General features: G+C 35.8%; 1 protein-coding gene and 2 long non-coding RNA genes across 17 annotated transcripts in view; 2 read left to right on the top strand and 1 right to left on the bottom strand.

Annotated features, from left to right (window-relative positions):
• LOC146997265 (cullin-5-like) overlaps positions 1 to 13,870 on the bottom strand; it is a 201,600-nt gene that overhangs the window by 12,322 nt on the left and 175,408 nt on the right. For 13 of the 14 annotated variants that reach the window (XM_085816273.1, XM_085816278.1, XM_085816280.1 and 10 more), the window contains one exon: positions 2,793 to 2,886. In XM_085816273.1, the coding sequence (XP_085672399.1) occupies positions 2,793 to 2,886 (94 nt within the window). Of the gene's footprint in view, positions 1 to 2,792; positions 2,887 to 2,981; positions 3,459 to 13,870 lie in introns of those variants that run through there. The other variant, XM_085816275.1, reaches the window with a different exon arrangement.
• LOC146997266 (uncharacterized) overlaps positions 1 to 13,870 on the top strand; it is a 261,762-nt gene that overhangs the window by 83,175 nt on the left and 164,717 nt on the right. The gene's annotated exons all lie outside the window — the stretch shown is intronic.
• LOC146997267 (uncharacterized) overlaps positions 1 to 13,870 on the top strand; it is a 247,059-nt gene that overhangs the window by 72,488 nt on the left and 160,701 nt on the right. The gene's annotated exons all lie outside the window — the stretch shown is intronic.

Below are 13,870 nucleotides of genomic sequence, written 5' to 3'. Positions count from 1 at the left end.
AATGTAGAAAGACTTATGACGCAGCATTTATATGAGGAGGTTATGCAATAGGCGCGAATGTTCTAGAAGGTACTGGTGTAGGGGAAGATCCTGAATTGCAGAAAATTAATTAAAGGTTGCTGGTTCGCAAAGAGCAAAGCCATCATATTTCTTTTTATATTTTACATCTCCCCCCCCCCCGTCAAAAGGAGAGGCCTTGGTGAGAAAAGCATTAGTACAGGAGTAAAGCAAAAGTATGAGAAAAGACATGAAAACATCCAGGACATAGCGTACAAGCTTTAACTATGGCCTATCATAGTTTATGACTTTCTCATATAAAATTTGGACTTTATAGCATATGAAATTTTGAACATTAAAACTATGAGTTATAAATACATATACAATATATGACTAATTTTAAAACTATAACATAATAAATATGGAATACTGATAAATAAATAAGTTATTAATTACAAAAGTTCTCAATTTTGTTAAAATGTCCATTTTGTTTTTTGAAAGTCCTTTTCATAAAAAGAGTTCGAATAGAATGAAAATATCTGGTAAAACCTCTCAATGCCAGATAGTCCACAAATATGATGCATTTTTTTCGCTGAGTATGTTTTCATAATAGTAAGCTTTGATTAGAAAATATTTTACATTTTTTAAATTTTTATATTTTAAAATGCCTTTGTTGAAAAAAAAATTAAATAATATGAAAATTGGCATCTTAATTTGTAATATAATAGAAATATTTTCATCAACAAAAATTTGAAAGAATTTTATTTGAACATTTAGTTTGTGAAAAAATTTGAACTTTTACCATGTGGAACTTTCAAGAACTTTACAAAATTTCATTGGACATTCTTATCTCAGAACACTAAAAAATGTGAATTTGTTTTAAAAGAGTACAGCGTCTAAAATTATTATTGAATTCAAAATTTTATGACATTCAGTGAAATGTCAAAATTGATTCAAAATATCGGTCAAAGTTTTATGGCAATAATTTTTTGTTTAAAAAAAGTAAATATGTTTTATATTTTCACAATTATAACTACATTTTGCTGCTCTAATGCTTTTTCTTCCACTCTGCTCACACAACTTTTCTTTTGAAGGGGGGGATATGTAAGACATAACAAAATATGATAGCTGTTTCAAAAAAATAATTGACAACCTCAAAATTAACATTCTAAATTTGGTAATCTGCCCCTAAATTCATCTCTTCTCACAGGTTCCAGACTTTTCTATCTTATGTAACGTTTTAATGCAGATGCCTCTTGTCCAATCAAATTAATTCTAAACCAAAACTGTGAACTGAAACTTTCCCACTCCCAGCCTTCTTCCTATGAAAGTACTATAACTTTTCCCTTTTCCGCGTTAGCTCTCCTGCTGGTAAGACGCTTTTCATCCATGCTGCTGCCGCTTACTTGCTTAAGATGATGTCGTACTTCAAAATGGGAGTTATTCTATTCAAATATTATTAAGAAATATCTTGTCTGAAAAAGGATTATTTGATATGCATGGAAAAAATAAAGATTGTGATTTTTCAAGATATGTTGTGCTAAATTGCATCATCATGCTTTCCACTCTGCCACCTGGCAGGACATGGGAGTATCATGATCTGGCAGGACATGGGAGTATGTCATATCCATGAAGGCATTGTTGGGAGAATCACACAGTATATAGATGAATGTTGTCTTGCTGATATTGCCTTGAAGGACAACTAGAGGTGATTGTGTGTCCCAGCAAATCACTCCCCATATTGTAACACCTTGTGTAATAGCCATATGCTGCTTGACAACAAATCATGGATCAGACCACTGGTCTGGCCGCCTCCACACGTATGTGCATTGATCATCAACACCGAGACTGAATCGAGATTTATCGCTGAAGATCACATGCCTCCAGTCAGTCACACTCCAGCTTGCCCGAGTTCAGCCAAAAATCCAACTGACACTGTCTATAATGTGGGGTCAGCGATAGGCATCTTAATGGACATCGGCAGCATATACCAGCATTGGCCAGTCATCTCTGAATGGTTTTTCTTGATACCACTGGATGCCTGAAAGGTGGTAAATGGCATCGAATCGTTAGTAGTGACGTTGTTGGTGCGGAAGTGGCCACTCTTATGAGTGCACGATCCTCACATTCATTCGTGTACCTGGAATGCCCTGACTCTATCTATCCCTTCTGTTATTCATAGTCCTCAACACTGAGCAACTACCATATCGCTCTGCCCGAGATGGTGGCCAATATGCATGTTTGACCAACCTGCTTCTCTGAGGCCTACTATACGCCCCTTCTCAAAGTAAGACAACTATTTGTACTGCTGTCGGTTACATCTCAGAGGCATCTATAGTCACAATACCATCAATCCAAGTTTAGAGATTCGTTCAAATAGCCCTATGGCACAAGTAGTCATGCTTCAAAACTCTTCCAACTGTACACCTCATATGCCCACAGCACACTTACCCATGTCTCATTGCCGTTGAAATTTAAATCATTTGTATATCTCTTGACCACATTCCTGCCAAGTTTTATGGCTATGGCTCAATTTCTTCTGAGTGCATATTTTTTTTTTTTTTTTTTTTTTGTGATTGACTGTTTATCTCAACATTTTTGTTCTATAAAGTTAAAGATTAAACAATTCTACTTTGACAAATAAATAAAAGTTGACACAAAGTAATAAAAAATTAAGTAATTTATTTATTTACTGCTAAAAATATATTTACAACAAACTTAAATTATTAGCCAGACCCATCTACTAGAAATTAAAATACTTATTCTATGCAGTGAGTTTATCGAAGTAGACTTACTTTCTATTTCATTATTCTTGACCATTGGTAGACATTCTGCTAAAATATTTTCATTAAATGCTGTCACAAGCACACTTACACATGATTCAGTCAACTATTAATAAAGAAAATATTATTAACTAAGAGCTCAGATAAAACTTAATTATATGCAGCTTATGCACAGCTAAAAATAATTGAAGAAACTATTTAGTTTGCATATCACAGTTATTGAAACAAAACAATCAAGATATTTTTTTATTTTTTCTATTTAAAAAATTCTCTATAGAAAGATACATATGCTAACTTGAAATTTCGGGTGAAAAGATATTTATTTATAAAAATCCAAGTACATTCCTAAATAAAAACTAATTGAACAGATCTCAGTTAACATTGATGACTGTTGATCATCATTAATTAAATATTAAATATGTCACTTATCTCTTTTAACTGTGATCTTGCTTTTAAAGAATTGTCAATAAAATATTTTTAAAGTATATACAGTACAAATTCTGAGATATGGACTTAAGCAATTCTGGATTTTGGAAAGTTTCTGGATTTCAGATCATCAGTTTATACAGTCAAAAGTCTTTAATCCGGACTCGTTGGGACTTCGGCGATTCCAGATTATACAGTTTTTCCGGATTATAGATCATCAGTTTAAATCTGGTAAGATGACGTGCAGAAATTCTAAAATTAAAAATTTGAAACCGTAATTTAAGAAATGAACAATTATGATCTAAATGGTATCAAAATTTACCAAAAAAAAAAAAGGTTAATATTTATTTGTTTACTTTATTAAACATTTCTTTCAATGCACGCATGCGTAAAGCATACATTACGCATAGTCGAAATTAGAAAATTGCAACCAGAAAACTATTTGATGTGTGTTCGTGATATTTATAATGAAGAGGAATTTTTTTAAATCATATCAAAGACAGAGTACATCGAGATGAAATACTACATTTAGTAATGAACTATAAGCCGAATAAAATAAAAACATCTGCCCCGAAGATAAGAATAGTGCTGACAGATCAACTTCCAGTTCATTGCGCACCGCGACGTTCTCCTCCCCCGCAGAGCAGTGTGAAATTGATAAGCAGATTTTGGAATGGTTAGAGAAACAAAGGATATGCATTTATCCATTTTTTGCAGCAATTCCACTTTTTGTTTGATGGACATCGAAACATGCTTTCACTTTGTAGATCCTTTGGCAGTATCCAGCATCGGAAGTTCTATTTGACATAATCGAAAGTTCAAGCTTACTTTTATAAAATTGCTCTAATAGTCTACAAAAAATAATAAGCTGAATCCAATTCGAAGATTAAGGAATAATGCAATCTGCAACATTAACTGAAATAGATAATTTTAGCTTAGCTTATACCATCCGTTATACATTAAACATGCATGCGTAAACATACTATGCGCATGCGTACACACATATGCACATGTATAAAGGTATTACGCGAATGCGTTAACGCATATGCGCATGTGTGAACGCATTATGCGTTGACGCATGCGCAGAAAGTTTTTAACTTTGAGGTCCGGATTATAGATCATTGCGGTTTATGGGCATCCCGATTAACGACTTTTGACTGTATCTAGTACGATGACATGTAGGCATAGTAATATTGCTGCTTTGCTCATTGTTTAGCTCAAACAGTAAAATGGCAACCCCCCAACCAACCAAGGGACAAAAGTCTGTTTGTGTCCAACATCAATACAACATCAATTATTGTCACTGGCCACGCGATGTGACTCCCTAGCTAGCAAATGTTAGATAGTAATGTGCAGAAATCTCAATTAATCACATTTATGGCACATGTGCTTTCTTTTCTTCAGCATTATAGTTTCCGTTCCTACACTTCATAAGGACTTTTTTTTAATTAATTTATTTTATTTACTTATATTTGTTAATTTATTTTGTGTTGATAGTCAGGAGATGCAATTATTAGATCATTCCCAATATCGAATTTTCGGATTTTGTACTGTACTTCAGTTTTAGTCTTTGTTTATGGAAATAACTAACTTAAAATATATATTTTATTAGAATTCATTAGAAAAAATTTGGCACTTTCTGATTATCCACATCTTTACAAAAATTTGCAAAATTATTTGTGGCTTTGAGAATGGACAAAAAATTTTTGTTTGGCATCTTTACAGATTTTAGGTACTGTATTGCTCACAAATAATAATAAAAAGGACACTTTCTAAGAAGCAAGGAATTTTACAAGGAAAAAAAAAAAAAAAAAAACAATCTATACAGCCAAAATTTACATCTTTAACAGCCAGTACAAGTGAAACAGTTAAATATATAGCATATAAATCCATATGCAACTACCATTTGTATGCAAATGCATTAGTTGGCTGTTGGCTGCATGTATACTTGAAAATATGGCTAAAACATGGCAATTTTATGACATGCTGATATTGGAGAGGTCCAGATAATCAGAAAATACCAAAAATTTATCCGCCTGTGATTCTGTAATAGATTTATAGTAGTTTATAAGTTTTCCTCGCCTATTTTCTAAAACTGCAGAATATGATCTTTTTCGGAATCGAAGAAACAAATTTTTAAATAAGGTAGAAATATTTGGTAAAAATTTGGTAAGAGTCCTTACCAGCCCAGCATTGTATTCACGAACATATTTACGGTCCAATTTCGATGTGCTTCTTCGGAGAACAATTTTGTCGGATTTGGTTCGGTGAAGGAAGACCGTGGTCAAGAGCATGTCCCTTGCATAACTGAACACATATTCCTCTTTCGATGTTAAATTCATCATTGTTGTCGTGGTTCGATTCTCAGCAAAGGCCTTGCATATTTTTCATCGTGCATAAACAACCTCTTTTAACCAAGACGGGGCAGCCAGCTTGGCTAAACCCCCACCCGTCTCCCTGTGGAGGCTTGATCCCAACGTTCTTGAAGGAGACCACATGAGGAACGACGAGCAGCCAGTTATTTTCAGGGGACAACATTTGCATAATGCAGTTTCAAACCCTCCAAATGAATTCTGAAGAGAATTTTTCGTGCACCCCTAATTCGACTTTTGTTCTCCCCTTCTGAGATCTCTCCAATATTCTTTAGACTTAAATCCTGTGGAACATGCATGGAGTGAGTTGTAAAAAAGAATGTGGAAATATGACAACAATAATTATTAACAAGCAAAGCAGGAAGGGTGTACTGAACCCTGGTGTTGATTAGTTGTCGCTCCCGACCTGCGATGTTTTCGGTGGGCTTCTGCAGACGGGATTTTAGTTGAAGCCTGCTGTAGTCTTTGGTTTTTCGCTGAGTAACTGGATGAAAAAGAGATAAAAATCTTTGTAATTGTGCAGTGCCCTCGCCAGGATTCGAACACTGTTTCGTGGTGTCTGTACAAAGCCTGCGTAAGCATTTTTTTTCCCTCTCTCTCTCTCTCTCTTTCGCTCCCCAAGAGCAGTGTCAACACTCTACGAGGGGAATATCTGTACTTAACCCTTTCACCGTCCTCTCCTGTCAGCGAAGATTTCCCCTGAATTACGGAGAAGAAAATAGAATTCGAAAGTGTGCTTTCTTGCTTCACGAGTGTGGAAGGGGCATTTTTTGAACATTTTGTCTCTGTTCAATGAGAAGAGAGTACCAAAGGGGCTTTGTAATTCTGTCTCAGATTGCCAGTTTGATAGTCTTTGAGAGGAGCGTAAAGCATTCCTTCCCCCCTCCAGCGGAAGAATCTTTTCCCAGTGCATGGAAAAAGAAGCAAATGAGGTCTCTGAGAAAGTAGTTTTCCACTTAAAAAAAAAAAAAAAAAAAAAAAAAAAAAAAATCAGAAAAGTGTAAACTGAATTTTACAGAGAGAACTCCGGTGCGTTTCGCATGGGCATTCTTTCTATAAATCTATACGGGTTTTTCTTACGGGTACCAGTAATTTTGAGGCTAACTGAGAAATTTTAAGTGCAGGCACGGTGGACGTCAAGCAGCCGAAATACACACTTCTGCGCCATTGCTCTGCTACGTCACAGAAAAAGGACGTGGTGGCCATTTTACTTTACAGACACCCGACAGGCTTTGAGGCGAGGAAGATAAGAAAATCGGCGTACGCTAGATTTCGCGCGCTGTTTAAATGTACCCTACCCCACTTTTCGAATTTTTGACCCCGGCGCAAGCGACCGCAATGCGAGAAACATGCGAGATTCTTCTTCCATATGAATATAGAGAGAGAGAAATATGCGAACTTCTTTTTCCATTTTCTTCTCTCAGCCCCGACATAGGCCCCTCTACTCGTTTAAAGCTATGTTTTCGACACACATGATCATGTCTTCCAGTTAGACGAGAAAGTGGAAGGAAAAATCACTCCCAGGGTGAGAAAAGACTGGAACTATGCACAGCGCTTCTTCTTTCTAGGCTCTACTAAGTTGTTTCCAAGAGCGCTTCTTCTACTCATTTCCTCCCGCCTTCTTTAGCATGCCCAAATATGTATTTCCTTATCCCTTCCAGCATGCATTTTTTCCAGGAAAGGTTGCTGTAAGTGGTAATTCTTGTTTTATATTAACTTTATTTCTATTCCTCTCCCTTTGCGTATAGCCCTCGAGCATTTTTTCTTTGATCTGTAAAAGATACGAGACTTACGTGTTTCCTTTTTTTTATTGCAAAACGAACCTTACTTTAGACATACGATGAATTCTTTTGGAGGAAGAGTGCTTTTTCCATCCTTTGCAGCCAACCCAATTCTTCTTCTGGGGTTCTTTCTCCCGTCTGAATGTCACCTTTGCCCTCTGTGGAAGACTTTCTAAGGGAAACTGCATTTTATCTAAACTTTCTTAATACACTGAAGGAGGAGAAGAAAATTATTGGTCACTGTTCTTCGCAACGAATCCTTCTTTTTTATCTCCCAGGGAAGGTGCTCCATCAGTGCGCTAGGAAAGCGGGAGAAATACCTTATACTCCCCCTTTTGAACAAGCCCCCGCAAGCGTTCGGAAAAAAGAGGAGGAAAAAAACCAAAGAGTCAGGAAGGGTGCTGTAAAAGAAAGAATAAAAACGGCATGAAATTGTTGACCTCCCGCTGAAGAAAATAATATTGAACTGAGGCCATACACATAGTAGAGAAGACAGGAAGAAGTTGGTTTTTTGGACTTACTGTACAGCCTCATTAATCAAAACTTTTCTCTCTCTCTCGCACTCTCTTTCTCTCTCCTTTTTATTTCAAATATTTAAGTAAGTCTCAAATGTCATCTCTAAACTCGAAATGTTTTTCATTAGTAAGTATGCTGGGGTGAACTTAGTTACAAAAACAGGGCTCGTGTAAGACTGAGAGGTTAACGAGAGTGTTTGAGAGAGGAAGACGACGAGAAACAGAAGGGTGAAAGAACATGTCATGAAGATTACATGCTAATGCCTGTTTTAGCTGGGCTCGAACCCGACTACATCTTTTTCGGTGATGAATTCATTTTCGAGGTTTCCAATGCCAGCGTTTCGCCTTAGAAAGTCTTCCACGAAGGCATTTTGCCCCTAATAAATACTGCTACAAGACAAATATAAGACAGAGCAGACTTACAGTGAAAGCCCCCGCAAGCGGTCCGCTGCCCATCGGAGAAGGCGTTCTCGTCATGTAACATTGGGGTTCCGGGTAAACAGTCTAAACTTGAAAACAGAATCAAAATTTAAATTATATGATACTTGTATATTAACCCATTACTCTGCAATACCAAAAGCTTCAATCTATTGCATCTTTGAACAATGAAATATATTTTCAACATCAGCAGATTGACGGAACTGGTTTTCTGATTCCCATGGATACTGTTTAGCAATCACATTCCAAAATTTATTAGATTGTTATTCTCTGCGGCTTTTTTCTATCTCTGTGCGATTTCTGTTGAATAAGGCAAGTGACTTATCTCAATCCATTTCCCAGTTCTTATTCTAACACTTTGCTGGCTCTCGCTGAAATTTTATTTCCAGTATATGGCTTCTGTCATGAATAATTTCCTACACACAAATTTTTGGCAAAACAGCATACTGCTTAAATTAATAGATTATTTCTAATACATTTCTCAGCAAATCTAGTGAAGACAAGATGAAAAATGCAAAAAAATTTAAATAAGGTGAATAAGCTCTGTCCCTTAAAACATTCCACAAGAAAAGATCCATTCCCCTCAAAAATGATGCAATGAAAATAAGTACTTGCTCTAATTGATCTAAAAGTTGAGACTGCAAATTAAAAAATTGGCAATCCTTCCTCTTCTCCCCCCCAAAAAAAAAAAACTGAAGAGAGAAAGTAAAAGAAAAAAAAAGACAAAGGGAAAAAAAAAAAAAAAAAAAAAAAAAAGAAGTCATTTTTTTTAGAAGAATCTGCAGCAGCTTCATGGTTTGATGGCCATCTACGAGAACCAGAGTCAGAGATAGTATTTTTGCTGAGTTCCAGCTAATACATAAGCACCAATTTCCTTTCAATAAAATTCTTATGAAGGTGACAGTATACTGAAATTTTCTTTCTACTTTCATATTTGCATCGCGAATTGAACTAACAGAAGTTGTTAAATATTTTCCTACACATTGTTTTTCCTACACTTTATTTTCATTACATTTTAAGTTCCAGCATTTTTTGATAGACAATCATTATATTACAGTCAAAAGTCGTTAATTCGGACACCCATAAATCAGAATGAAATATAATCCGGACCTCAAAGCTACAAACTTTCTGCGCATGCGTCTCTTTGACGCATGCGCATAGGCGTTTACGCGTTCGCGTTAAGATCTTTACGGCTGCGAATATGCGTGTGCGCATGCGCATAATACATTTACGCATGTGCATTTAATGTATAATGGACAGTATAAACTAAGCTAAAATTATCTAATTCGGTTAATGTTGCAGATTGCGTTGTTCCTTAATCTTCGAATTGGATCCGGCTTATTATTTTTTGCAGACTGTTACAGCAATTTTATAAAAGTAAGCTTGAACTTTCAATTATGTCAAATAGAATTTCCGATATATATTTACTAATATGTAAAGGATCTACAAAGCAAAAGTATGTTTCGAAATCCGAAATATGTTTATCAATTTCATGGCCGGAGGGGGGGACGCCGCTGCGCGCAATGAATTGGAAATTGATCTGTCAGCACTATCCTTATCTTCAGGGCAGATGTTTTTATTTTATTTGGCTTATAATTCCTTACTAAATGTAGTATTTCATCTCGGTGTACTCCGTCTTTGATATGATTTAAATCAAATTCCTCGTTATTATAAATATCATGAATACACATCAAGTAGTTTTCTGGTTGCAATTTTCTAATTTCAACTATGCGCGTGTTGAAAGAAATGTTTAATAAAGTAAACAAATAAATATTAAGCTTTTTCTTTTTGTAAATTTTGATACCCTTTAGATCATAATTGTTCTTTATTTCATAAATTACGGTTTCATATTTTTAATTTTGTAATTTCTGCATGCCATCTTACCAGATTTAAACTGATCCGGAAAAATCGATAATCCGGAATCACCGAAGTAATGACGAGTCCGGATTAATGACTTTTGACTGTATTTGTCTTAAACTCAGTTTCAAAATAAGCACTCGTGAATTTAAGCTGCAATGAAGAAACTACACTAAAATTTCTACAAAAATACAGTATTTTGGTGCAAAACCACTAAATTTTTGCTTTAAATCTGTTCTTAAAGCAATCACCACAAAATTTTTCACAGAACAAAAGAAATGAAAATTTGTTGTGTAAATAAGTTTCCTGATTTATTTTTTTTAGGAGATAAATACCTAATTAGAACATAAAAGATGTGTGTACATAACTTTTTGAAATTTTAGATCAGCATTATTCTCTGTCTGTCAAAAATCATCAAATTGTGCGAAGAAGGCTACAAAAAATACCGCTTTTCCGCTTAAGAAGAAGAAATTATAGAAAGAGGAATTTGAAAAATCTTTTAGAATCATTTTTTATAAAATCTTTTTAGAATTTCTTGTTTTCAGTTGAAAACCTTCTACAGGAAACTATGAAATATACAGGGTACACTTAAGCCCGATACCACCCGTTTAACTGCCGAACGGCTGCAGATATATTCATAAAATTGTGTCTAGGCTATGTGCTACTTGATGAGACAGCTTACACCTGGTGCCTACTTGATGAGCTAGCTTACAGAGCCACCTGGTGAACAATGGCAGAGTTAGCCTCTCTATCTTAAAAGCAATATGAAATGGGGAGAAAAAGTGAATTACAAAACTGTAGAGCATTGTCGATACGAATATACACCTTATGAATATGAATGCTAAAGACAGAACACTGAAAACGCACATTTGTTTCTTCGCTATTTCCAAAACTGTGACGTCACAAAACTTGAACAAAAGGAGAAAAGATTATTTTTCGGATGAAAAACATGGCCATATCGTGGCACAGCGATGTCGCATGTAATTCACAGTCGAGTGGAGTCTGGTTCAAAACCCATGGGGTGCATCCTTATACTGATTGTCTTTACAAACAGAGATGATAACATACAGATCACGCACAATCGTGTCGCAAAACACATCAATTCAATGCAACTTGAGCTTGGTATGTGAATTTGTGCATTGCAAATAGTGTACGAAACGCCACGCCGTTTCACCTGAGCTATAAAAGAGATATGTCCTCATGCTTGTATGTTGAAGTTCATTATCATGGAGCAATTTTCAAAAAATGATTATTGAGAATCTACTTACATGAATGTGAGCACAAGGAATGATCAGCAATGCAGTTGCATCGGCAATGTTTTCTTGCAGGCCTGCATTCTTCATAAAAAACTATCCTACAGGTTGTGAAACGTTTAAAGGAGATAGGCTGCATGACTAGCTGACTTCGAACTGGCAGACCAGCAAAGGTAGGGCGGGAAGTGCAACTGGAAGATGTCTTATCATACGGCCTCACATATCCAAACAGTAGCACAAGCGAGATAAGTGAAAACTGTGGTCTTTCAAAAAGTTACTTTGGGAAAATCCTAAATGAATCAGGTGCTCATCCATACTGACCAACACCTATTCAGGCATTACTGGGGAATGCCTAGAGATGTTTCACATAATGCAACTTCGTCATGAACCTGATAAATGTCCAGCCAAAATTCTTGGCAGGTTTAGTGTGGACGGATGAGGCATGCTTTTCGCGAAATGAAATATACAATAGGCAGAACACCCATTACTGGGCACTGGAAAAATCCATCATGTTCTGTCAACGTTTGACATCAAATACAGTTTTCAATTAATGTTTGGTGGGGACTTAGAACAGGCTAATTGGCTCAATATTTTACCATGATATGCTAATGGCCTCACAATAGTGAGAACTTCTGTAAGACATACCAGATTTTGCTGAGAACCTGCCGTTGCTTCAACTCCCGAATGGTTGGTTCACCCATGACGTTGAAAGTGAACCAGTACCTGATGGAGGAATCTGGAGAAAAAATAATCGGGTACAGGGGTTTCGAACAGTGCCCCCCCCCACGTTCACCTCAGACTCCAATGGAGTTTTTCCTGTGTGGATACCTCAAACAACAGGTGTGTGTGACCCTTCCACAAGCACTGCAACGACATATTACAGATGCTTGTGCAAAAGTGTCACCCGCTATGCTACAACATGCAACATGAAGTTCTAACAAGGTCCAGATGTGCATTTTAGGTGAAGTTTAAAACATCAAAAACAAAGATAGCTGGTGATAACTAGTTGTCTTTTTCTTTCTAAGATTGTTTCATGACGTCACAGTTTCGAAAACTGTGAATAAACAAATGCACATTTAAAACATTCTGTTCTTAATATTCATGTCCACGAGGTGTCTTTTTGTACTAAATCGATGATGCTCTAGAACTTTGTAATTCACTTTTTCTTCCTATCTCATACCGTTTTTGAGATAGATACGCTGTTTTCCACCAGGTGGTGCTGAAAATTATCTCACGTAATAGTGCATAGCCACTTTACTATACCTGGACACCACTGACTATAGCCGTAGCCGTTCAGAAGTTAAACGGGTGGTAGTGCACTTTAGTGGACACCCTGTATATTTTAATATTCCAAAATTCCAACTTTTATTTTTAAACCTGAAAATATTACTTTAAATGAATAACCTCAATAATTATCATTCTAAACATTTAAAGGTACTTCCTGATTACCCAAAACCCTACCGAAAATTCTCAAACTCATCGGTGACTAGATAGCAATAATGCATTAGTGAATTTGGAGAGAAATCTTTGTTTGGGTATCCTTATGTGGAGCACAAATGCTTCTCCACATTCTTGTTTTACATAGAAAAATTAATTTCTCAGAGGAAATTACACCAACTGATATTTGTGTTTGGAATACTACCAGTTTTCTTTATAGAATATCTTTGTTGTACATTCCACTGTCCAACAATACATAGAGCAAGTAATTATCGTAAATTAGATATAGGAATATTCAAACAAATTCTAACACTTTTCTATCAATTTTTCACTTCATATGTCTATAAAATTTGGTTACTTAAAAAGTACAACTTCAAAAAATATGAATTTTTGCATTCTCAGTTATTGGCCACACTACCATATTTCTGAAGACCTGCAATACTTTCTTTTTCATCAGCCCTAAAACATCTTATTTTCTTAATTTTTCAATGATGTAAGTACAATATTTAGCTTATGGAAACAGACGAAAATAATTACACAAACTTAGCTAATAAAAGCTGTTTAAATGTTATGTTTCAAAAGCACATTCAAAAAGCTGTGCCACTGAGGGATAAAAGATTTATACTAGCCCTTTATTCAAAATTATAATACCGTTGCATTTTTCTCTTCACGTATCTTTATATGGATTTGAGTGAATAAGATCACAGCACTTGATGAAAAATAGAAACACAATTTATTGGCCAGTATTATTCAAGACAGCTTCAAAATAATGCTTTTTACAGTCATCGAAGATCTACTACAAACATGCTGGAAGAATCAGCGACACAGCCTTCAGGTTATCTGGCTATAACAGTGGAGACAGCTTCACAGTAAAACACCAGAGTACAGCTCCTGATTCTGCTCGGTCGTTCTCGGTAGTCTACATACTCTCGAGACTCTCCACACTACAACTCGCGATGCACTCGACAATACACAAAAGCACACCTCCCGACTCCTTGGTTCAGTGATTGC

Source organism: Stegodyphus dumicola, chromosome 5, assembly GCF_044657685.1.
Source record: "Stegodyphus dumicola isolate Sdum_Otavi_A_Nest chromosome 5, ASM4465768v1".
Lineage (NCBI taxonomy): Eukaryota > Metazoa > Arthropoda > Arachnida > Araneae > Eresidae > Stegodyphus > Stegodyphus dumicola.
This window is presented reverse-complemented; position numbering and strand designations above follow the sequence as displayed.